Here is a 23,817-nt window from a genome sequence, read left to right as displayed (position 1 = left end):
GGTCACTGTCTTATTGCCTTTTTCAATGACACAGGCTCATAGAATTAGCCCATCCTAAGGAAGACTGCGTACTTTAGTTAGTCTAGGGACTCTCAACCCCTGGGGAAAAATAGCCACATTTGGGCTCTATCTCAACCCAGTGAAATCAGAACCCGTGGGGGTTGAGCTTAGAGCTTTAGTAATATATTTTTTAAGTTCTCCCAGGTGACTCTAATGGACAGAGTTGAGAAATACTGACTTACGACCTCCTCGATTTTTCAGATGTGGACCAGAGGCCCAGAGAGGGACAGCTAAGGGCCCAGGGTTGCTCAGTGCTCAGTGGCAGAGTGCAGACTCTAGTCTCCTGGCTCCCAGCTGGGAGTCTCCCTCCATCTCCCGTACTTTGGTCTTAGGGACCAGGCCATCCTGGTATCCCCTGGTGCCTAAGAGGTGGACACCCCCAGGTCCCACTCTCCCAATTCCCCCCTCTCCTCCAGCATCTCATGTCCCTAGAGAGAGCCCTGGCACCTGGGAAGCCCGAGCCGAGTACCTCCTACACATCTGCACCTGGGCTGGTCTACACACGGCAAAGCGAAGGGGCAAACCAAGGCAATTACCTAATGTATTAGCAAGCCTGTCCCTGTGGCACTGCTGTGAGCCAAAGTAATAAATACAAAATGGTAATTTCTCTCTGTAAGCCTGGCTCGAGCGTCCCACTCAATTCCCCTCCCACCCAAAAGTCATATACCACTGCCTGGTTGTCCTCTCCTCCATGGGGTGACAGTAATTCGGAGCTATTTAAATATCTCGGGGAAAACTTGCTTCTCAAAACCCGAATCATCCTACCAAAGCCCCAGTCCTCCTCTATGGCTTACTTGTCCGGCCAGAGCAAGACTGAAGACTCTAGCCTTCAGTGGAAAGTAAGAAAAATGCCCTACAGGTATTAATGAGTGATTCCAAGGGCTAACAACTTTGTGCATGTTGTTGACTAGTATCAGCCCTAGAAAGAAAGTGAGAAGCTTGATGTTGTAGCCGAGACTTGGCCCCTTATTAGCTTTGTGACCTTGACCAAGTCACTCCACTTGCCTGGGATTTGCAAGTCTTCTACGTTCCCTCAGAGCTGTTGTGCAAATCCAAATGAGAATGGATGTGAAACTGATGGCATAGGCTCTAGCAATATCTTTCCATAGTCATACAGCGAGCACACACAGAAAGGCAGGACTTGAACCCAGAGCCCTTACTCTTAACCTCTACACTAGAGTGTCTCAGGGCATCAATAGCGAGATGCAGCCCAGCGGAAGAAGGACTGAATTCTTCCCAGCATGGAGGCATGGGGAAGGGGAGATGATAAAGCTGAGTCTTGAAGGATGAGGGAGAGCTTTCCAGGAAGACAAGGGGGTTGCGGGACATTTCCAGCCAAGGGACAGCAGGTGCAGAGCCCCAGGGAACGTGGTGGGATGCATGAGGTGTGGGGCGTGAGAGCTTGGCGCTTACCTGAGTGCTTGGCTTGATCTTGCGATGGGGAACCACATGGTAACTTTAAGCAGGACAGAGCCTCAGGATTGAGATAACAAACGGCTAGTTCCGTTTTTCAGCACTAAACTGGAGAGGCCATTGAGGGTTTAGCCTGTTGCTTGGCTATAGGATATGCAAGGGCAGAGAGACCGAATCAGTGGCTTTGAATGGATTCACTTTGACATCCTTAGAGCCTGGCACGGTTCCTGGTATACAGAAGGCCCGCAATGAACGTATGAATGAATAGATGAATCTGAGAGTTAGTGAATGGATAACAGAATGAGCAAAGAAATGAATGACTGAAATAACAAAGGAGGGTATGACGGAGTCAATCCAATGAATAGCCCGAGGCATGGTTTGGAAGCAGCCTTAGTAATTCGAACTAACAGCCTTGTAGCAACAAAAGCACAGGCTTCTAGCTGCAGTAGCTAGGAATGCCCTGTCATTGGCAAGACTCCTTCCAACTGAAGGCGTCTCCCCATCAGAGCAGGACACAGCACAGAGACAGACTGATTACTGTGATCCAGCTAGAGGCTGTCCTTCTTGGACTCACACCATTCCCAGACGCGTCCACCAATACCCACAGAGTCAGGAGAGGGTACAGAACGGCCTCGTGCCTCATCCTCAGGGGGAAACTCATTTTGCAGGTCTGTCACTCCCTTGCCATTTCTCCATTCACACGGTCTTCCTAAATGACTAGTTATTGCAGTCTCATATAAACACAAAGGAAAAGGGTTATCAGACTTACCAATTCGCTGTACCGTCTGCAATTCTAAGCTGCAGCAGCCTGCGGGTCTAGCCTGGAAGACGAAGCTCTGCCCTTCAGGGCAGGATTCAGGACAATGTGGTTCCTTTTTCCTCTCTGACTCCAAGATGCCTTTCCCTCCCGTCTTCTAGAGCCTTGCTACTTAAAATGTGGTCTGTGCACCAGCAGCATCAGCGTTACTTGGGAGCTTGTTGGAAATGCAGAGTCAGAGGCCCACCCACTGAACCAGAAGCTGCATTTCAGCAACATCCATGGGTAACCCTGATTGGTATTGAAGGTTGAGAGTTAAGTTACTGAATTTTGAGAAACTCTGTTTGTAGGTGACCCAGACACCACCGAGCTAAGAATCAACTCCCTGATCAGGTTTTGCAAAGCCCTTCAGAGGGATCATGGAAGATTTCCCCCAGGAGGTGGCTGTGACTTTGAGACTTGTGGAAGGGCACAGAGTTTGGTCTCCCAGTTGTGACTCACCACCAGGGGCAGGGGGAGGACCAGAGCAGGAGTTAGGACTGACCCGGCTCTGGTCCTAGCTGGATGCCCCTGGGCAACTCAGTTCCCCCTCTGAGCCTTCCTGACCCATCTGTAAACTGGGAACAATACGTTTGCTTTTCGGTCACACAGTTATCACGAAGACAAACAGAGGTGAAAAATACGCAGGCTCTTTGGGAAACAGAAAGACCGGTGAATGGGCCTGTTTTCAGTGTGGACAACCAGCCATTCGGACCTGACACCTTAGAAGATGAATAAGGAAAATCCAACTGGGAGTCAAAGGTAGCAGACCTTGTCCTCATGAAGATGAATCAGCAGAGGAACATGGTACTAATTAGCCAGGATGTGGCATTCCAAAGAAAGGGCCTGCCACGTTGGTCTCACTGAGCTGCCCTTAGATGGGGATTTGCAATTGGATTCTTGAGGTGGTTTTTTTTTTTTTTTTTCTGCTTACTTGGAGTTATTTTTTAAAGGCGAGCTCAGCCTAAGGACCTAAGGCTACATTGCATTAGCATTCCGAAGGTCAATATTTCCAGAACTGCTAGAATCGTGTTGTTCTCTCACGTTGTGTGGGTGAGAGAGTGCTCCATTTTGGAAGGACCCAGATGTACTCACATAACAAAGAACAGAATGGAGCTACTGGAGCTGAATTTCCAGTGTCAGAAGGAAGATGCCCCCCCACCTCCACTCCAAAGACCTTTAGTTTGCTGTTCCCTCTGTCGTGAATGCTTTTCCCCGGATCCCTGAGTGGCTTCCCCTTTTCAGCAAAGATGCCATCTCCTTGGAGAATCAGTCCTTCCCTACCCCCATCTTCAGGGAGCCTCCACCCATTTCCTAGTACAGGTCCTTAAGTGTTTGCCTTCACAGTCTTTAATATTGAAACAATCACGTTCATTCATTTATTTGTATGTTATCTGGTCTGCCACCACCCCCAATGTAGAACATTTTCCTAAAATCCTCCATCACCTGGAGTTGCGTGTTAAAAATACATTGCTAGACCTCTCCCCCATAAATTCTGACTCAGTAGTCCTGGGCTGGGGCTGGGGATATTTAAATAAGCCTTCCCGATCATTCTGATTGTCATAGGGATCAGTCACAGAACTCCAGAAGGTGAGCTCCATGAGGGACGGGACTTGTCCATTTCCCCTGTATGGCACGTAGAACACAACGCCCCATACACGTGGGCTCCGGACAGTTCTTCACTGAATGGATTAATGAACGACGGAAGGAATCCACATGTATTTTGGTGGTACCAATCCTTTCTCCTGCTTTGGCTATTCAATATCCAGACAGAGCATCTGTTACCTATGAGGAATAGCGTTGGGTGCTGGGGCAGCCACAAGACAGGGCCAGCGTCGCCCCTGCCCTCAGGAGGTGATGGTCTGATGACAGCAAACTGAGTAGATGAAGAGGATTTCAATGAAAAAGCAAAAGAGGAAAGAGCCTTGGGAGTGGCATAGGCTAAGTGAGTCTTGGCTGGCCGAAAGGATGAATCCCTGGCTTTCTGGATGGTTTACGCAGAGGAGTGGCCGGGGATAACCTCAGAAAAGGTGGGAAATCTTTCAGATGGTACTTTTGTTTCATGTGTTTGTTTGTATGAGTTATACCTACATGTGGTTAAAAACATTCAGGCCACAGGAAAAAGGGCAGGCCAAGAAGCCAGGCTCCTCCCCACCCTCCCTGCCCTTCCTCCCCTCCCCCTCCTCAAGGAGACCCTTATCAGACCTGGTGCCCCCTTCCAGGCATACTCAACACATATCTAAGCACACGGCCTGCAGAATAGACAGGGCTCACAGGCAGAGATGGCAGAGCAGGCGTCCAGGGGCAAACAACAGCCTGAACAAATGCATGAAACTTGAAAAAAGATGAGCAGCTCCCAAGTGACTTGGCTTTGTGACTCGGGGCCGGGAACTTCTGACCCCAGAAGGGTTGGGAAGAGGGAGGTCAGACAAGGTAATTGGTAGTTTCGCACCTCACTGGCTGGAGAAGATTCTCGAAGCAGGTGGCAGGGGCGGGGCGGGGTGGGGGGACAGAGGTAGCCGGGGATCAACAGAAATCAACTATTCAAGATGCGATTCTCTTAAGAACGTGAGGTGCAGATCTCCATCACCGCTTCCCCATTCGCCTTATGAGCTTTGTAAAATGGACGACACAACAGTACTGTATCCAAGAGTAGCATCATGAGAGGCTGAGGAGGACGTATGGGGAGCTGGCGCACAGTAGGTCTTCTCCGCCTTGTTTCTGCTCCCCCATCCCACCTCTTGCCGTCAACCAGGACGCCCAAGTTGACGGGCCACGCCTCTGTAGAGGCCTGAGCTGACTCTAGCTCTGTCATTTATCAGCAGTGTCACTGCTCGCAAGTTTCCAGTTGCTCTCCGAGCCTTGGCTTCCTTGTCACTGCTGTGGTGGCACCGTGGCGAGCAGACTGGAGTGACGTTCCAGCCCTCACGTGTCACCCCTGGTGTGCAGGGCCGCCTCTTAGCTCCTGCCTCTTCCCTTCTCCTCTCGGTGGCCCAGCTAACCCAGCTCCTCGGCCACAGGGACGGCACTCTTGCCTTCCCAGAGGCTTGGTAACAGCGGACTGGAGCCCGAGACGCCCACCCCAGGCTGATATTTTAAAAACAAAACTACTTGGATGTGAAATATGCAGTTGTGTTTCCCTGGCTGGTTAAAATATTTGATGCTCATTGAATATTCAACCACACACACACACAAAAAGGCCTCTCACTCCATGTACTGTCAAAAATGTAATGTAATTATAGCGATGTTAAATATCCCCAGCTGTTCGGAGATATTTGAATCTTAAATCAAGCCTGACTGTACACACCCCCGGGTTGCAGCTGGAGATCTACACCAAGTACCTCACAAGCTCAGAGCTGGGGAAGTTCGGGCGAGAACTCTGGGCTAGGGTCTCCAAGCCTGTTTGTTATATCTGGGCTTCACTCTCAGCGTGGTTATAAGGACCCCCATCGTGAGCTGTTGGCAGCGTTGCCAAAGAGATCCATGTTCCTCAACAGGGCTGTGCAAACTGGCAGGTCATGAGCATCTATCCAAATAGTCTTTCAAATCCATGTGCAGGGAGCATAAAGAGATAGTGTAAAATAAACGGTAATAAAGTGAATAAACACGCGTCTCACTCCAGAGCCTTTGAGGTGCTTCTATAAGTCAAATTCTTGCCATAATTTGCTCTGTGAGACTGTGCTGAGAAGCAGAATCAAAGCTCATCTGCTTTCCTGAGCAGTAGGCTTAGATTTATGGATGTGAGTTCACAGTGGATGCCCGTGCCATTTCAAAGTGGGAAAATAATTTTCGTTGGGAGGGGTTCCAAGAGAAGATTAAACCCTTCACTTTCAGAGATCAGAGTATCAACAGCCTTCCGATCAGATATGTCACTGGAATCAGAAGGGGATGACCAGCATACATATTTTGGAAAAAGAGTAAGTTCTCAGAGGAAGAAACGGATACTTCCGTGATTTAAAAGCATCGGTCTATAGGCTTAAGCACAGACACCTTCAGGGTCCTTCAATCTTCCCGGTGACTTTCGATGTGACCTTGAGCAACTCGTTCTCTCTCTCTGATTTTTTTCACTTTGGTCGGGGTACTAAGTGGGGGAAGCGACCCTAAAAGGCTCTGACCTACCCATGGAGGTGTGACATGAAAACTACAAGAGGATCCTGGCTGGGATTGTGACGATATAGAGAAGGCCATTGTTATCACATTACTGTTATCTGTTATCACATTACTCTTCCAGGCCCCGGGAGTCTTCCTTGGAAGAAGTGAGAGGTGTCACCTGTTAGTAATGATGAGAATGACAGGGATAGCTTACATTTAGCTGGTGGCTATACATCTTGCTTTATTTTTTTTTTTAAACAATGCCACTCTTCTCCTTAATTTTATTTTTGTTTTGGTAAATATATTTTTCATATAACATGTTATGTATTTTAACATGCAGTGGGATTGTAATTCTTTTTTCTTTTTTAAATTTAATTTTATTATGTTATGTTAATCACCATACATTACATCATTAGTTTTTGATGTAGTGTTCCATGATCTTGCCTTTATAGTCAAGAGAGTAGGGGTACTTTCTGCACTGATACTCAACTTGTATCCACCAGGACTAGACCATAGCTGGCTCTCAATAAATAAGTTTTGAATGGATTAATAGGTTGCCTGTAAGTTTCACAACCACCCTGCTTGGAAGGTATGATCTCTGTTCTACAAAGATGGAAACAGAGTCTCAGTGAAGGTAAGCAACTCCCCAACAGCCACCCAGTTGGGACCTGGTGGACCTGGGGCTTTGAACTTGAGTCTGTCTTACTCCTGATGCCACCTCTTTCTTCATCCGCCAACCATCTCTTTTCTCAGTTTCTAGGGTCCAAATTCCCAATCTTGCACGAGTGTAAGCATGGTTAAAATACTCTCACATTGACTATTTTTGAACTTAGCTGCATGTTCGTTCTGGATTCTTTTATTTTTTTTGGCTTTGGGACAGACCCTGATCTAGAACCCAGCCTGGTTCACTCTGTGGAGTCAGGTGTGTAGTAGATAGAATTCTGTACAACAGAGGAAGCTGGTATGAGCTTTCTGTTGCTGCTGTAACAAACAAACGTAGTCACTTCAAGCAACAAAAATGTATTAGCGCATAGTTCTGGAGGTCAGACAGCTAAAATTAAGGTGCCAGCAAGGCTGCATTCCTTCTGGAAGCTCTGGAGGAGAATGTTTCCTTGCCTTCCTCAGCCTCTAGAGGCCACCTGCTTTCCTTGATTCGTGGCCCCTTCCTTCATCTTCAAAGCTATCAATGCAGTGTCTTACAATCTCTTTCTGAGTCTCTGGTCTCTGATTCCATGGTGACGTCTCCTTCTCTGACTCTGACCCTCCTGCCCCTCTTATAAAGACCTTGGTGATTACGCTGAGCCCACAGGATGATCCAGGATAATCTCCCCATCCATCTCAAACCCTTAATTATCTATGAATCCCCTTTTGCTATGTAAAGTAATGTATTCAGAGGTTCTGGGGATGAGGATGTGGCCATCTTGAGGGGTCATTATTCAGCCTACCAGATGGCCTTTGCATTTTGGTTTAATGGATACTGGCCATGCCAGAGTGGACATTCACATTCCACGTGCATCTTTACAGACCCAGTGACTCGTGCCTTATGGAGAGAGCCCACTGATCCCTCCTTCACAGCATTCAAGGGACTTTAAAGAGCCCATAGGCGGGCTTTGCCTCTCCAACTGTGGGTCCATGGACCAGCAGCAACTGCATCACATGGGAGCTTTCAGAAATGCAAATCTGGGGCTGTGTTCCAGACCCACCAAATCAGGGTCTCTGCAGGAGGTCCAGGAATCTGGGCATGCTCAAGTTTGAGAAACACAGGCCTAGAGGGCTTTCCATTCATCCACAGTTAAGTGGAGTATGCTGGAACCCACCTGCCTGGGAAGGAGGGGAGGTCTCAGGGCAGAGTTAAAGAAGGAAATCAGCACCTCTTCTCAGTAGCCAGTCTTTGCACTGATCCTTCTCTGCAAGGCATTCAGGAGCCCATTGCTTTATCCCTAAGAAAAGCTGCTAGGGCTGTGGAAATCCCCTTAAACCCACCCTGAGCAGGAACAGAGGAGTGGGGGAAGAAGAGGTGTACGGGAGCCTGAGGAGACCTGAATTCAAATTCTGGCTGTTTCTTTTCTTGGGCCATGTGACCCTGGGCAAGTCGCTTCCCCTTTCTGAAGTCAGGCAGGCCACACGGTGCAGTATGCTCCCTCCACTGTTGTTGGGATAAAATGAGATGGTAATGCATATTATGATATCCTCTCCAGGTAATAAAGCCTCTACTGATTGGAAATGCAAGTTTGCTGGTCAAAGCTGGACTGGGGTTTCTTTTTACGAACAACCATGGCTTAGTGCCAAGAGCATTGACTTTGGAAGCCGAGATCAGAGTTTCTGTCTCTGTCTGTTTCTGTTTCTGTCTCTGACCCAGGGCAAGTTAGCAAACCACTTTGCATCTTCATTTCCTTATCTGTACCAGGGAGAAAAGAAGACTTGTTCCTCCAGTCTGTTGTTGGGCCGAGATAAACTAATGAACGTAAAGGTGCCCGGCAGAGAGTAGGAGCTCAATGAGTGTGTGTGGAACCAGAGGAAACAATTTACTAGGCAAATTAATAGTATAAACAGTGGTGTCAGGGGAGATATCTGACAGGCTCCGGAGAACAAACTTCCCCAGTGCGTTAGCGGCCTCTGTTTGCTTTACCAACAAGTCCTGTTCCAATGACGGGTGAGCCATCTCTTTGTGAGTGCAGGTCTGAGCTGGAGCTCAGTTTGGCAACATTTCGTTAGCCAGGACTACAAGTTACCAGTGTCCTTGAAAGAATGAAAATCCTAGTTTAGTTTGGATTGTGGCCAAAGGAAGACTTTTCGCAACTCCTGATCTCCCTGTGTGGCTGATAGAGTAGGAGGATACACAGCCGTCCCTGCTCCTGGTTGCAGGCCTCGGGACCCAGGATGACTTTGGGGGCCCACACCAATTTATAGTGAAAGAAACTTCCAGCTAAGGTTTGAAAGGTGGTGAAGGATACTCTCTCTAGAAGGGCTGGTTCTTACTGGCATCTCTGAGTGTTGGCGGAATGGGGCCATAGAAAAGAAGAGTATCAGCTTTGGGGCTGGACAGACCTTTGTTTGAATCCTGGCTCTGCTGCCCTCCAGCACTGACTTTGTGCCTTCCCAAGCCTCAGTTTTCTCATCTGTAGAATGGGTTCCATTACAACCATTCGAGTCCAGTGAAATTGACACGAATATTTACATGACAGGTGCCCAATCCAAATCCTGGGCTGTCACATGCCCGGTCCCCTCCCTGTGTGAGGGGTAGCTCCTTTCAGGCCCCCATCACCCTGATGAAGCACACTGACCCTTGCAGCCCTATTTACCAGAAACAGAGTAAATTTATTGTCATCTTTGTGGCCCACTGCTTGGCATACAGTAGGCACTCGATGGGCGTTGGTTGGTTGAATCTCTGAGTGGCTGAGCCAAGCAAACCACTTAGGAGAATCAAAGCAATGGACGTATAAACCAAACGGTCTGGTTACTCCTCCAGCCCTTCTCAACTGGGCAGACATCTGACTGATGCGTTCACGACTGGCCACAGTAGCCCCCAAACAACCACTGTCAGAATCAGCCTGACGTTGGTCAATTTGGTTATCTGTAGACCTGAGCAGAGTTTACATTTGATTCCCTAAACTAATTTCCCCGAAGTAAAATCACTGGTAAGAGTTCTTTTCATGTTCCTTGTATAAATGTCTATTTAATCACCATCCTGTCTCCAGCACTTCAATAACTTGTACATTTCCCCCTTAATCACTGTTTCAGCTCTGCAAAGAAAAGAGATGTTCGGCTGAAAAGCCTGGGCCATCTGCAGTGGTTAAGCCGTATTTTCCCCTGACTGCTCCCTTGGACGGAGAACTTCTCAGCTAAGTCCCTTTGGTCATTTGGCACATGCCCTCATTTCATGGAGGGATCCTGAGGCCAAAGTCACATGGCTGGTCAGGACAGTGCTGAGGCTGGCTTGGTCTTCCCTGCGCACCTCCACGTCCCACCCACGCTGCTCCTTCTCCATCCAATGATACAGCTGTGCATCCAGCTGCATGCGCCTTTGTGGTCGTAAGGACTTGGGTTCAAATTCCATCTTTGTCACCTGCCAGTTCTGTGACTCCGGGCAGACTACAGTCTTGCCCTGAGCTGCAGTTGCCCATCTGTAAAATGCGAATGATCACACAACCTTTTAGGGTTATTGCAAGAACGGAGGTGGCAAGCAGTGTGCCCAGCCCGGGCCTGGCGTATCACAGCTGCCCAATGCTATTTGCCTTCGTCCTTCACTCGGATCGCTCACTGCAAGTAATAATAAAGGAAATAGCTCACATTTATTGAGTCCTTTACTTGGTGCCAGAAACTGTTCTAAGCACTTTACATGTATTAGCTCATTTACTCCTCTTTCTCTAAAGGCAGAAGTATCTTTCTTGCCTCCCTCAAGCCATCCATCCTCACAACTACTGGACTGCCTGGCCTAGCACCATCTCAACCGAATTTGCTGATTTTAAACAATATGTTGCTAAAATGATTTCTTGTTTTCTGTTGCTGACTCGGAGCAGCTTGCTCGCTGTGACAAAATGTGATGAAACCAAGTGCTCTTTCCTTGGTTTTTGGTACATATGACTAGTCCAAAATCTGGACTCAAGGTTGACCCCGGCAAAAGGGGGTGAGAAAGAGTGCAGGGAGGAGTGGCCCTGATGGAGCAAGGAGTGGGTGTGGGACACGGATGACATAGAGGGGACCCTCCATGGTCTAACAGCCAGAAGTGAAAGAAGTCCGAGATTTGCTACAAAGTTTAAAAGCATAGCTGGGCCACCAGGCATCCATCACAGCACTGCGTTATCACACCTCTGCTCTCTTCTTCCTCTTCGCCTCCGGCCCCTCCCTCCAGATACCCCGAACCACTCGCAGGGCCTAGAAGCATGTGTTCAATCTCATCGTTTCACATGCTGTCGTTTCACACGTTTGTACATGCTGTCCCCCTCTCCCTCCTTCTCTACCTTGGAACTCCTACTCATCCTTCAAGACTCAGTTTACATGTCACCTCCTCCAGGAAGCCATCGGAGGTCCCCAGTCTCACCTGGGTACTCCTCTAAGCCCACATCTCACCTCTGCACTCTGTACTGGCATCTGTTCACAGGTCTCATTCCTCAACCATAATTAATATTCATATTAATAATTAATTATTTAGTTTTATATCCCCAGCAGCTAGTACAGAGTTTGACATAGAGTTGACATTCAATAGACACTGGTTGATTGAATGAATGATCCAGGAAACGAGCCTATCCCCACTCAGGTAAGTGGTCATGATAAGATAGGATAGTTATATTGAGGGTAATTAATAATTGCTACCCCCAGATACGAGGACTGTGCCAATCTCTTTATCCAAATTATACAGTCGCTCCCCTATATTGAGCACCTGCTGATGTGCAGGTGCGGGCAAGCCTCTGTACACATGTCTTCGTCCCAGCAGTGTGAGGCAGGCATTATTCCCCGAGGCGCGAGAGTGGGGCGCCTGCCCGAGGTGCACAGCTTAGAAAGGGGCAGAGCCAAAGGCCTACGCTAGGTCTGCCTGACACCTTCCCCTGAACCATGCATGCCTCCCCCCAGAGAGGGTCACTGCTCCTTGTTCTTACAGCAGACCCTGATCGGCCTCTGTCAGCCCCTGTTCCCAACCCCTCGGCCCCTCTCCCCAGTCCCAGATAGCTCAGCCTCACGGTTCTGTGTCCTGCCCCTTACTGGGAAGTCTGCTTCCCTCCACCCCCAGGACAACCCCAGAGGGCCAGAGTGTGCAGAGCCTCGAGGTCCACGGCTGGGGCCGGGGAAACAACATGGGCCTTCGGAAGCCCATGTTCGGAGCTGCTTTGACTGGCAGCTGAGTGATTAACCCTTGCACAGCTGTAATAAACAGAGGAGCTGCAAGTAAACACACCCTAATGGATCTGGAGAATAAAACCCAACAGACACACACACCTCTTCACAATACTCTTCTCTCCCCTGCCACGTTTATTTCCAGACGCGAGACTAGCTAGGTGGAAGGAGACTTTGGGGGACAGCTGGCCCATCCCCCCAAAGGCTTCCCCTGAGACCCCATTCTTCACCTGTTGCACTGGTCTCTTAGGGCTTGAGAAGCATAGGTATCTGGGAAGGCACCCTGCTCTCCACTCCCCGCTTCTAACCCAAAAAGGAATAAATGCCCAGAAACTGCCTGGGCATTTCCTTATTAGAAATGCATTCCACTGGTGTTCCCTGGAGAAATTAAGCCAAGCGTCTCCGTGCGGGTCTTCCAGGACAACAAGAAGTCTTGGGGGTACCCGGTGAAGGGATTCATTCCCCAGGCCTTTCCTCAACACTTATGTGTCAGCCTCCGTGCCGGGTGCTGGAGAGGTTGGGGAAATCAGACGTGACTCTGGAGTGAGGGACAGACACAGACCAGTAGGTGTGAGGACTGACACCTAAATGGGGTGGTAGAGGGGTAGAAAGGAGGAAGGCATCAGTTGCTTGGTGATGAGAGGAGGAGAGGTGGGGCAGTCAGGACAGGCTCCAAAGCAGAAGAACCCCCAGGGCTGGATGCTGAAAGATGAGTAGTATCCTGAGGCAGACAGAGCAGTGTGTGTGGGGGTGGGGTGGGGGGGGAGAGCACCAGGAGCACTGACAGCCTCAGAGGAAGCAGACAGCAAGGCAGAGAGCCTTGGGGAGCAGTCGTCCAGCTGTCGCAAGCTGTTTGCAGAGCTTAAGTATGTGGTACCAGAGAGGGTGGGGCAAAAGGCAAGGCAGGGTGTAGGTGCAGAGCCTGAGGACAGCCTAGGATTTTAAGGGGTTTTAAGAGGTGGGATGATACGCTTTGAGCGGAACTTTGGAAAGACTGCTCTGGCTGTAGTGCAGGGGATGGATGTCGAGGGGAAGGAGCGCTGAGCTGGAGGCCAACAGACCAGTTAGGAGGCAAATGTCATTTAAAGGCCTACACAGTTTTAAGAGTTCCACCCTCTTTATATATATGCATATGCACATCTGTCTATCTGTCTGTCTATCTATCTATCTATCTATCCATCCATCTATCCATCTACACACAACAAATATGGTGTATTTGTTACCTCCACTAGATGGAGTAGGAAACTAAAGAACAGAGAGGCTAAGCCACTTGTGCGGAGGGCACACAGTAAGTGGTAGTCTCAGGATTTGAACCATCCATGCAGCGTGAGGTTCCTGTTCTTACCCGCTACCCTAGAGTGCCACTCCACCAAAGACAACAAAGATCTGACTCAGGGTGGCATAGATAGAGGAAAATACTCCTGATGGGCCTGCCCTGTATTTGATGCTCTCCTGGAAGAGCTTCTGGCTTCCACAGAGAAAGGGGTGCAAGCTTTTAATTCTGAGATCCTTGAAAAAAACTACAGCAAAAATGTTAAGGGGCTGGAAAGTCCCAGGGCAGGGTCATGATAGAAAGCCACCAGGGGTCACTAGAGTCTCCAGGGACACATACTTGGGGAATGGAGGTATTTGGTTTGCTTGGGGCGGAGGGTGTGCCTGCAAGCTCTTCAGATGAAGGAAGGCAGGGTACAGGCAAGTGAGAGAAGGGTGTGCCCCAGTGGGAAGGGGCCTGGTTGCTTCAACTCATGGCCACCTCTGTTGGGGAGACTGAGGTCTCCCCAGGTGGCTCCTGAAGGTGCCGTATGCTTGCAGGCACAGGTGGGTCAGGCCCCCTTATCATGTGGCCAAGGTTATGACTACCTGCACCCCCTGGGGTGGCTCCACTTGCCACTCTCCCAGCCATGCTCTGAGAAGGGATGGGAGCTGGTAGGGGTGGTGGAGGGCAATGGTCCTACGCAGGGATCTTCTAATAGAAGAGAGGCCCCGGCTCAGAGAGGGAGGCTACGTGTAGCTTCTGTGTGACACATCTGATGGTTTGCAAAGCTAGACTTTCAACTTACTGGCGCTGAGCTTTGGACAGCTTTGTGGAGCCTCATTTTCCTCATCTGTAAAATGGGAATAAAACTCCCTAACACAGGGTTGTGGGAATGTCCAAAAGTGAATACTGGCTGCTAGCATGCAATTCTGCACACTTGTAGAACCATCATTAGATGTGCATGATTCTATTTGGTGGGCCATGTTGCACAACTTGAAGCTGAAGCCAGGGATTGCTGATAGTTGAATATAACATTGAACTTCAGTCCGACTTTAGGGGCTGCTAGGTAGTGGTCAGCCAAACAATAAACAAGGCATTGCTAGGCTCATTCCTTCATCTTTGTAGAACTCAGCATTGTGTTTGACTTCTGAAAGGAGTCACTTAGAAGCACACATTAGCAGCATCGGCTTGCTGAAGCAGACAGGGGCGCCACTAGGTAGGGATTCCTCTGAGGCGGGCTGAAAAGCCCAGAAAACAAGGGATGTTTGGGGAATGGCTAAATCAGGGCTTTTCTACATAAAGCAACGCAAAGAGAGCAAGACTGAAACCAGGGTCACCATCCTAGACAAGGACGAGCCCAATTAGCCAATCAGAGGCCTGGCCTGACAGGCATCCAGGCAAACACCTGTTGGAACGGTAGCATCTCTTTACCACCACAGGAGAAGCTTTGTCAGATACAAGACGGTCAGGAGCAAGGCAAAAGGGCTGCTAAAATCATCAGATCATGACAAATAAACACACAGCCCACCTTCCCCGCACTAGTGGAAAACCCAAACCCACCTAAGGGGTGTTTACACACGAAGGACTGGACAGGCTGGTGCCACGCTGGGGCTTGGCACCAGAACTCCTCCAAGGCAGACTACACGAAGCAGATACCTTCTGTCTGACAGCTGCATTATCCAGACCCACGGCATGGGGGAACCAGCACAGCAAATGGTTTACAACCCCCTACCCGCCCCCCTCCCCCCAGCACAGCTTCTCCTGGCCCCTGCTGTTCGCATCAGTATCTCTCTGAGGCTGCTTTCCCCACCGCAGGGGGCTGTCTCCTCTAGCCCAGGACCCACACTCACCTCGTTCAGTCAAGGACCCCACGGATGCCCACCACTGCTCAATTCCCCTGGATGCCTAAGAAAGAGCTTTTAAAAGGCAGCAGAAGGGGCTGCCGAGTTCCCCACCTAACCAGCTACAGTTTCAGTGTTGGTTCATATTCTGGGCGTTTCCTCCAAAGTCCCCCTAGATTCCAAGTGTTTTGGAACTCAGGCATAAGCTGCTTAGAGCAGTGCGATTCTGCTGATGGTCCCTTTTTGAAGAGCTTCCTGTGGGTTTCCCCGACGACAACAAACCCCCAAGTAAGACGTGCTTCTCTCTTGTCCCATCCCTTCACCCCAGACACAGGGCAGTCCTGCGCACCAGGGGGTGAGGTCCGGGACAAAGAGGGCTAGCATTCACAGAGGGGACCATGAAGAGCAGAGCCGAGGATCTGGGGGCCGACATTGGAAGGGGAGAGGCCGGGACGGGTGAGCAAGGTCACTCCTCCTACAGTTGTGGCCAACTTCCCACGATCTGGAAGACAAGGCTCAGGGGACCTAAGAGTGGGGTCCGCCTTGGCATCCTGGAATGATGTCACCTCACCAGCAAGCGGCCTGGTGTCCTACCCTGGGGGGCGGGGAGGGCCTACTGACTCCGGAGCGTGGGGGGAGCGCAGGGAGCGGGTTCGCGCGGAGGGCAACTCACGGAGGAGAAGTTGTGCGGGCCGCAGAGCTCGCCGCGGTACTTGCAGGAGAGCAGCATGTCCTCGAGCTGGTGGCCCAGGCGGTCCATGAAGGCGGCGCTGATGCCCTCGAAGTGGCGTGGCGGCAGGAAGAGGCGGAAGTCGGCCAGCTTGCGGAACCACTGGCGGCGCGGCTCATCGCCCCGCAGCAGCTCGCTGACCAGCGGGCGTGCGGTGCGGTTGGGCAGCAGTAGCCCGAGCCAGTGGCCGGCGTAGTAGAGGTCCCCCTTGGAGAGGCGCGGGAAGCGCAGAGGGTTGTTGTTGCACACGGTGACGGCGGGGAAGGGCAGCTGGCGACTCCACTCGCGGTGCACGCGCGTGTGCGACGGGAAGCTGAGCCAGTAGAGCAGGCGGTTCGAGGACCAGGACAGCAGCAAGCCGAGGGACGTGCAGAAGGCCAGCACCCACAGCGCCCGCCTCTGGAAGGAGCCGCCCGCCGCCGTGCGCCCGGCGCACATGTGCCGCAGCCCGTGCAGTTTAGCGCGGCTCAGCGACGGCCGCCCCCTGCGGGCGCCCCCCGGCCCCTGCAGCGCCCGCTCGCGCTCGCCGCCCCTGTCGCCCCCGGGCTGCCCGGCCGCCGCCACCGCCGCGGGCGCCGGCTCCTCGCGGGCCATGAGGAAGCGTCCCGGGCCGGTGAGCGCGGCCGCGGGCAGCCGGGCTCCGCCGCTCCGGCTCATTCATTCAGCCCGCGGCTGGCGGCAGCGGCGGCGGCCCCGGCCGGGCGGAGCCGCCATGGGAGTCCGCAGCAGCAGTGGAAGCAGCAGCAGCGGCCGCCGCGCGCAGCCCGCGCCAGGGAAGCGTGCGCCCGAAAGGAGCTCCGGTGGCGCGGCATGCCCGCCCGGCGCCGCCGCCGCCGCCTCCGCGGGCGCCCGCCCGGGACTGAGCGCTGCTTCAGCCCCGCAGCCCCTGGCCCTGGCCTCTCCCGAGCGCCTCCCGGGCTCTCCGGGCCCCTAGTCCTCCTGCAGAGTGCTTGGCCCGGCCGCTACCTCTAGAGGGGCCCCACCGGGCGCCGCCTCTCCGGTGCCCGGGCGCTGCGCCCGCCTCCCTTCGTCTTGGACCTCGGGGGACCCTGCGCCGAGTCCCCCCTGCTCCGCCTAACCCCAGCTTTTACGCTGGTCCGGGGAGAGCAGCCACTCGGCCACCATGCCTGATGTGGACATCCCCAAGGGCCCCGCCAGCCCAGCCCGTAGCCCAGCGGTGCTGGGACCCGGGAGGGAAGGCGCCAGGGAACGAGCGCCCCCAGAGGCTCACCGCGGCTCGGGCGCCGCGGGTGGGGTGGGTGTGTACCGGGGCGAGGGGTCGCTCAGCCCGCTGCTGCGCTCTTCCCCTTCCCTGCGAGATCCGTTCACAGCTCCTGGGGCTGCGCTCGGCCGAGACCCTTGAAGGCTCCCCTAAGTCCCGCGCCCGAGCCCTGCGTGCGACGCGCCCGCTCTCGCCCCGGGCTGGGGGCTTCTCGGGGCGTCCTGAGGGAAGCTGCTTGCTGCTGGGCCCCTTCCGGGCTGCTGGCCAGAGGAAAGTGTCGCTTCTCCCCTCGACTCTCCGGGGTGTCTCGAGTCTCCAGAAAAGCCCGGCCTCGCTGTCCCCCTGCCTGTTCTTCTCCCCGCCCCGGCGGCGCCAGGAGCTGGGGACTGCGGAGCCCCGGCTGCACCTCTCGGCGGGGTGACCCGGACTCGCTGCTCCGCGCGTCCTTCTCTCAAGACTGCAAGCCCACGGCGGCGGCGGCGGCGCCGGCTGCGCTCCTCTCCCGGTTGCCCGGCCCTCCTCGGGCCCCGGGCGAACTTGGGCAGCGGCCGCGCGACGCTGGCGCGGCTGGGCTTCGAGCACCTGCTCCTCAGCTCGCTGGCCCCAGGGCTCCGGGCGGGCGGGGCGGCGGCGGCGAGCGCTGTGCGCTCCTGGAGACGCGGTGCTGACGCGCCCGGCTCCTCCTCGCTGCATTTTAATTCCCGGCCACTGTGGCCGCTGCACACCGAGTGGGGAAGCGTCTTGCTGGAGTCGGCCGCCGGGTGGGGGAGGCACTGCACAGATGTGCCCGGGTGTGCGGGCTTGTGGGAGAGCTGTGGGGTAGAACCGTTGCGGGACCATGTGTAGTAAGTGTGAGAACACTTCAGACTGGGAGATGGGCTGTACAGAGAGTGAGACGCTGTGTATTGTGGGCACATGAACAAGTGTGTGTGGGGGGCTGTCACGCGCTGAGTGTGGGTAGGCTGTAAGTGTGTATGTGTGAACGGGTATTTCTGTGTATCTCGTGCATGTGAGCTTATTTGCAGAGGCTGTACTGTGGCTACCTGAGTGGGTGTGATGTGTGTGGAAAAGGGTGCCTGAGATGGTGTGTGTGTTCCGTGTGCGTGCGTATGTGTGCACTTGGTGGTGGGTCTGAATGGGCGTGTTGGTGTGCAGTTGCATAGCAGGGTTCCTGGATGTGGTGTGTGGTTGGTGTGTTTTGCGTGTGTGTCTGGGTGTGTGGTGTGTAGTATGTGTGTTGAGGTGCTGGGCGGGGTGACTGGGCCTCTGGCCAGGTGGGCTCTGCCTCTTAGGAGCTTCCCAGGTGTGCCCCCAGCACTGGGCTGGAGGGGTCTGCCGCTGCGCCCTGGAGCGGTCAGCCGGCACAGCTGTCCCCAGAGGGCAGGAGAGGGGAGTGTGACTTCCTAGGACAGGAGGCTCCATCTCTGCCATTCTCACACCTGGAATCCTACAGTGTGAGGGCTGATAATGTCGCCCTTCCCTCCTGGGCAGGTTCAGGGGCTCCCACTAACCCGCGGGCACTTTGGGGAGTTTTTCTTTAGCCTTTGCAATATTCCACTTCGGTGTGTTTGGGAGGATGGATGAAGCACATGGTATTCTGCTAGCTCCATTTCACAGGTGAGACTAGGGAGGCCAAGTACGTGGCCAAGGTCATACAACCTGCAAGTGGCGGATTGCGATTCTGCACACAAGTCCCCAAAGCCCTGGCTCTTTCTACTGCACCCCATGGCCTTACAGTTTGCACTCTCTGGGCCAGGCGCCTTGAGGGCAGGGCTGGAATCCTGCTTCTGCTGCTGCCTGCTATGTGGGGTGCACAGCGGGTCTCCACCCAGGCCTCAGATTGACCCCCTGAGGCCTCAGTGGGAGAGGTGACACTTCATTCAGCCCCATCACTCCATGGGATAAAGGAGTTTTCCAGACATTTTCCAGAGAGTGGACTTTGATGGGGCTTGTGGGGCAGGGTAGAGATGGTGTGAAAGGATCCCAAAGGTGGGGGGGCACTCAGTGAAGTAGGGGGGATTTCGGGGGGCTGGGCCTGGAGAGGAATTTCACCTACTTTGTGATGACTATTAGCAGTGCTGCACAGATCTGTTGAGTGAGCCTCGAGTATCTGAGTGGTACTGTCTGGGCTTTCCCTCCTCGCTGACCTGGAGGGCATCCTGTCAGCAGGCAGCTCCCTGCATCTGGTCTCTGGAGAAGAGGACGTCTGAGCCCCACTCCTCTTCACTCACCCCCGCACACACACTACACACACACACACACACACACACACACACGCACACACCCGTATTCACCAGCGGAAAAAGCTGGTGAGGTGGGTTTTTTTTATTTTGGATTCGGTTCCTTGGAGCTGTCTGTTGCTGGCTTTGGGGGGAAGGCTCTGAATCTGCCAGTTTTGTGAGGCTTCTACCAGAGGCTCACACACCGGTGCTTCCAGCGTGGTCCTAGCGGTCCTGCGGGTTGCCACAGAGATGCACATCCCCGCTAAGGTGGGGAGACCTTGTGAGCTCAGTGCAGTTGTTAAAGAAGCGGCCAGGACAAGCACATAACATCTTCCAGAGTCCTAACTCTGGGCTGGCATGGAGCTCTGTCTTATAGAAACCTTTAGGGCGTTCTATGTTTCTGATATGTTCAGCTGCTGGGGGCCATTTCTTTCCTGGCAATTTCCCTCTTTAAATGTACACCTGCTGTTGTTGGTTGCCTAAGTGTCTTCTGTGCCTTGGGTTTTCCTGTTAATTGTCCAGATTGGTTGTTTTTCCAGAGAGGAGGGGTATCCTGCAGAGGCTCCCGGGGTTTTGGCACAGAAATCCCAAGGCAGACACAGGGATGGCTAGCGACCCTATGCAAGGATCGATGGCTCTCTCTGTGGCACACATACATAGTGAGTTCTCTACGCCCACGCCCTCCCAGACCAATACTTTGACCAGCTCGGCAAAGTCTACTCTTTCTTCAAGCCCCACCCAAGCATCACCTCCCAGGAAACTGGACCCCTCATGGCCCTTGCAGCAGTACCTTATTACTGTGTGTGTCCAGGCTTTCCTTCTGGACACGAACCCTTTGAGGATAGGGACTACACCTGATTCATGTTTGTGTCCCTACCTCTTAGCACAGTGTCTGGCACATTGACGAAACACACTGAGACAGGGGGAAGGGAAAGGACCTAGGATTTCTTGAATACTTCTGTATGCCAGGCATTGAACTGGGCATGCAAACGTATTTAGTTCCTCACTCCAACCTTGCAAGGGAGGAATTTTTGGTCCTCTTTTTACATTTGTGAACCAAGGGCTCAGAGAGCAGGAATTGAACTCAGCTCTAACTCATTCCAAAGTCCAAGATTTTCCCTTTCCACCATGCTTCTCCCAAAAGTATAATGATAAATAATAATAAACATACAATAAAATAAATATAGAACTTCCTAAGCGCTAGGGCCTGTTTTAAGTTACTTACACTAAATACAAGGGTTCTAAGCATTCAATGCTCAAAATAATTGCATGAGGTAAATACTATTATTTTTGGTACTTCAGAGAAGAGGAATCCTAACCACAGAGAGGTTGAGCTACTCACCCTAAGCCACACAGCCCCTGAATCCAGGCAGTCTGACTCCAGTCCCCGTGCTCTTAAACCCTACCCCTTACCGTGTGAATTTGCTTTCCTGTCCTAGAAGCCTCACTTGGCCAGAAAAACAGATTTGTGAGGCAATGCATGAGCTGACCCACATAACCTCCCCACCAAGAAACTAGAATTTAGCATTGTGATTTCCCAATAATAAGCTTTCAAGAAAATCGCTCTTTTCTTGTTCATCTCTAAAACAGCTGTTGCTCCACATCTGGCATCCTGGCCTTTTCTTCTGTGTGATGTTTGCATGCGGTGACAGCAAGGCCCACTTCCCGGCCGGCCAGCCCACCTTCTGGTATGTGACTACCCCCACTAATTATAAACTCTTTCTTGCATCAAACGAGTTTGTTGTGAGGGGAGGTCAATTTAAGCAGATGTGATTTTTCTGTTTTTATAATCCAATTTTTGGAGCTGACACTTGCTGGCTTGATGAGGCTTCTCGGGGCCCCCCAAATGTTCCTTTTTACCCTTAATCCCTGCTACTCAGGGGCCCGGCATTGGAAAGTGTCTGAGGGGCCACCCAGCCCTGCTCCCTACCTGCTACAGGAATCCCTCCTACACATGCCTTCTGGAACAGTCCACCGGTAACCAGTTCTATTCTGGAACATCTGGCAGTGTCTGAAGCTTCTTCCTTTCATCGGCATGGAATCTGTCGTTTTGTTCATTTCTCCCATTTCCCCTAATTTATCTCTGGAGACCCATACAACTAAGTTTGATCTTTCTTGCACATGTGAACCCTTCAAAATACTTTACAGAAGCAGGGTACATCGATGCTGAAAGGGGTTCCAGCAGTCGACCTTCCTAGCAAATTCTTCAAGGTAAGTCTTTTCTTCTCGGGCAAAATGTCACCAGTTCCTACGATGGTTTCTCCCATACTTGCTGCCCTTGAAGTGGGATCTTGGAGGTCGACATCCTTAAAATGTGACCACTGAGCCCTGCAGAGCCCTTTACTCTGGACTTGGTCCTTCCAGGCCCTAGTCTTCCTTCTGATGGCTGTGGGTTCTTATTTGCCCTCTTACCTCTGAGATGTACTGGACATGGTGGGTGGGGAGAGGGGACCGTAACGATAGGTTCTTGGTGGCCCTGCTTAGAATGCCAAGTGTGCTTTCTTTTAGGACTCCGCTGCTCACGGTAATGAATCAATACGACCTTTAGTACTAGAGTTCACTGATCTTATGGGGCAGGTGGGCTTTTGCGGGTCTGCCTGTGCACCCAAATCTGTTTTTCTCTTTCTTTTTCCATCTCTGTACTGACCTTGGCTCTCTGTCACTCTGCCTCCCTCTCCTTACACCTTCTTCTTCTTCTTTTTTTTTTTTTCCTTTCCCCTTTCTATTCTCCGGACCTCTGCCTGAAACCTACTGGTCCTATCTGATACCTCCTTAGTTCGTGCTACTGGTGGCCTCTGTGGTGGCCGTCATAGATGTGGCTACAGTGTCACAGGACCTGAGCAAATGTCCAGTGGTCGTGATAGGGATTCCTGCACTGGTGAAAAGAGCAAGGGGGACTTCTTCACCAGGGTCTTAGCCCATTACCCAATCACTTTTCCCTCCCACCCCTCCCGCCCTCCACCATGGGGCTGGCATTGGAGTGGCTGGTCCATATTACCTTTCCCCATGCTTCAGCATGTCCACTGCTTTTCCCACTCAGTGCACAACCTTCTTGTATTATACTTGACTTCTAGTTCTCTCTTTTTCTGAGCTTTCTCTTAGACTCACCAGATATCTGTCTATCTATCTATCTATCTATATCTATCTATCATCTATCTATCATCTATCTATCTATCTATCTGTCTTGCCCTTTTGGCCATCCTCATTTCACTAGAATTCAAACTCTCAACTGCCCATCCTTCACCAGCACTAAATTTCAGGGGGCATGATGGCCCACAACCATCAGAGAAAGATCAGGGGCTGGAAGGACACGTCCAGAGTAGAGGGCCTATAGGCTCATGCTCTGCAGGGCTGGAGGGAGCTCTGCTGAAGCCCAGTGCCCCACATTGAACGGCAAATCCTGAGAGCTGGGAGCTGGATATTGAATCCAATTTAACCCCTTCGCTCCCAGGGGAGGAAGCTGAGGTCCAGAGAGGGGAGAGGCTTGCTATAAATCATACAGATTGCTACTGAAAAATGCAGAACCAGAATCCAAATTCCAACTTCCAGTTCACTCTTTGCTCACCCTAGGAAATAACTTTTTAAAAATCCATTTTGAAATCAGTAATGTACTCACATGGTTCTAAAAGGACAAAAAAATAAAGACTCCAGTATAAAATCCCTCTACCATTTCCCCTCCCCCAGCCACCTATTTTTCCTCCCTGGAGGCAACTAAGGCCATCCATTTGTTGTATAATCTATTAGAGGTACTTCGTGAATATACACATGTGTGTTTAGCCTCCATATGTCCCTTTTTCTTACACAAATGGTTGCCTTCTGTGAATACCATTTACTAGAGTAATTGTAGTCCATGTTCTTCATACTTTCCCCCTGTATTTTCAGTTATTTTATGGTTGCCTTCCTCTGACACCTCATTCCAACTTCTGTTATTTTCTTCAACTTCTCATTTCACATCGTCCTGCTCTCCCATCCAACAAGGACAGAGGGTCCTATTGACAGGGCGGTACACAGAGCTTGCCATTTTATTATCAGATTTTTCATTAACTCTTTGCTAGATACACTGGTGGATGGAAGCTCTTGTGGAGATCATCTCAAACAGCAGGTAATGCAAAGATATTTCCATTTGCCTCTGAAGAGTATTACAAGGTGTATATTTTACTTAGACTAATTATAAAACACACACACACATTGAGTGCCCTGAGCATACAGCTCTGGTTGGTTTTGGGAGGTGATCCAAACATGTACTGGGTGGAAGAGAAAACCAGTTTGGGATTCAGAATTTTCTGTGATGAATATATAGAGTGGGTAAAACAAACCCACAGAGAGAACCACAGGGTGTAAGTGCCTCATGATC

At 51.7% G+C, this 23,817-nt stretch overlaps 1 protein-coding gene across 2 annotated transcripts in view; it reads right to left on the bottom strand.

Moving 5' to 3' along the window:
- Positions 1-23,817, bottom strand: part of ASIC2 (acid sensing ion channel subunit 2) — a 1,093,638-nt gene that overhangs the window by 269,588 nt on the left and 800,233 nt on the right. The window contains exon 1 of one of the 2 annotated variants that reach the window (XM_028108992.1): positions 15,963-16,676. The exons of the other annotated variant lie outside the window; for it this stretch is intronic. Within the exon in view, the coding sequence (XP_027964793.1) occupies positions 15,963-16,676 (714 nt within the window). Of the gene's footprint in view, positions 1-15,962; positions 16,677-23,817 lie in introns of those variants that run through there. 2 annotated transcript variants of the gene reach the window in all.

Source organism: Eumetopias jubatus, unplaced genomic scaffold, assembly GCF_037043125.1.
Source record: "Eumetopias jubatus isolate StellerSeaLion01/CBP00866 unplaced genomic scaffold, mEumJub1_p1.0 scaffold_10, whole genome shotgun sequence".
In the NCBI taxonomy this organism is placed as follows: Eukaryota; Metazoa; Chordata; class Mammalia; order Carnivora; family Otariidae; genus Eumetopias; species Eumetopias jubatus.
This window is presented reverse-complemented; position numbering and strand designations above follow the sequence as displayed.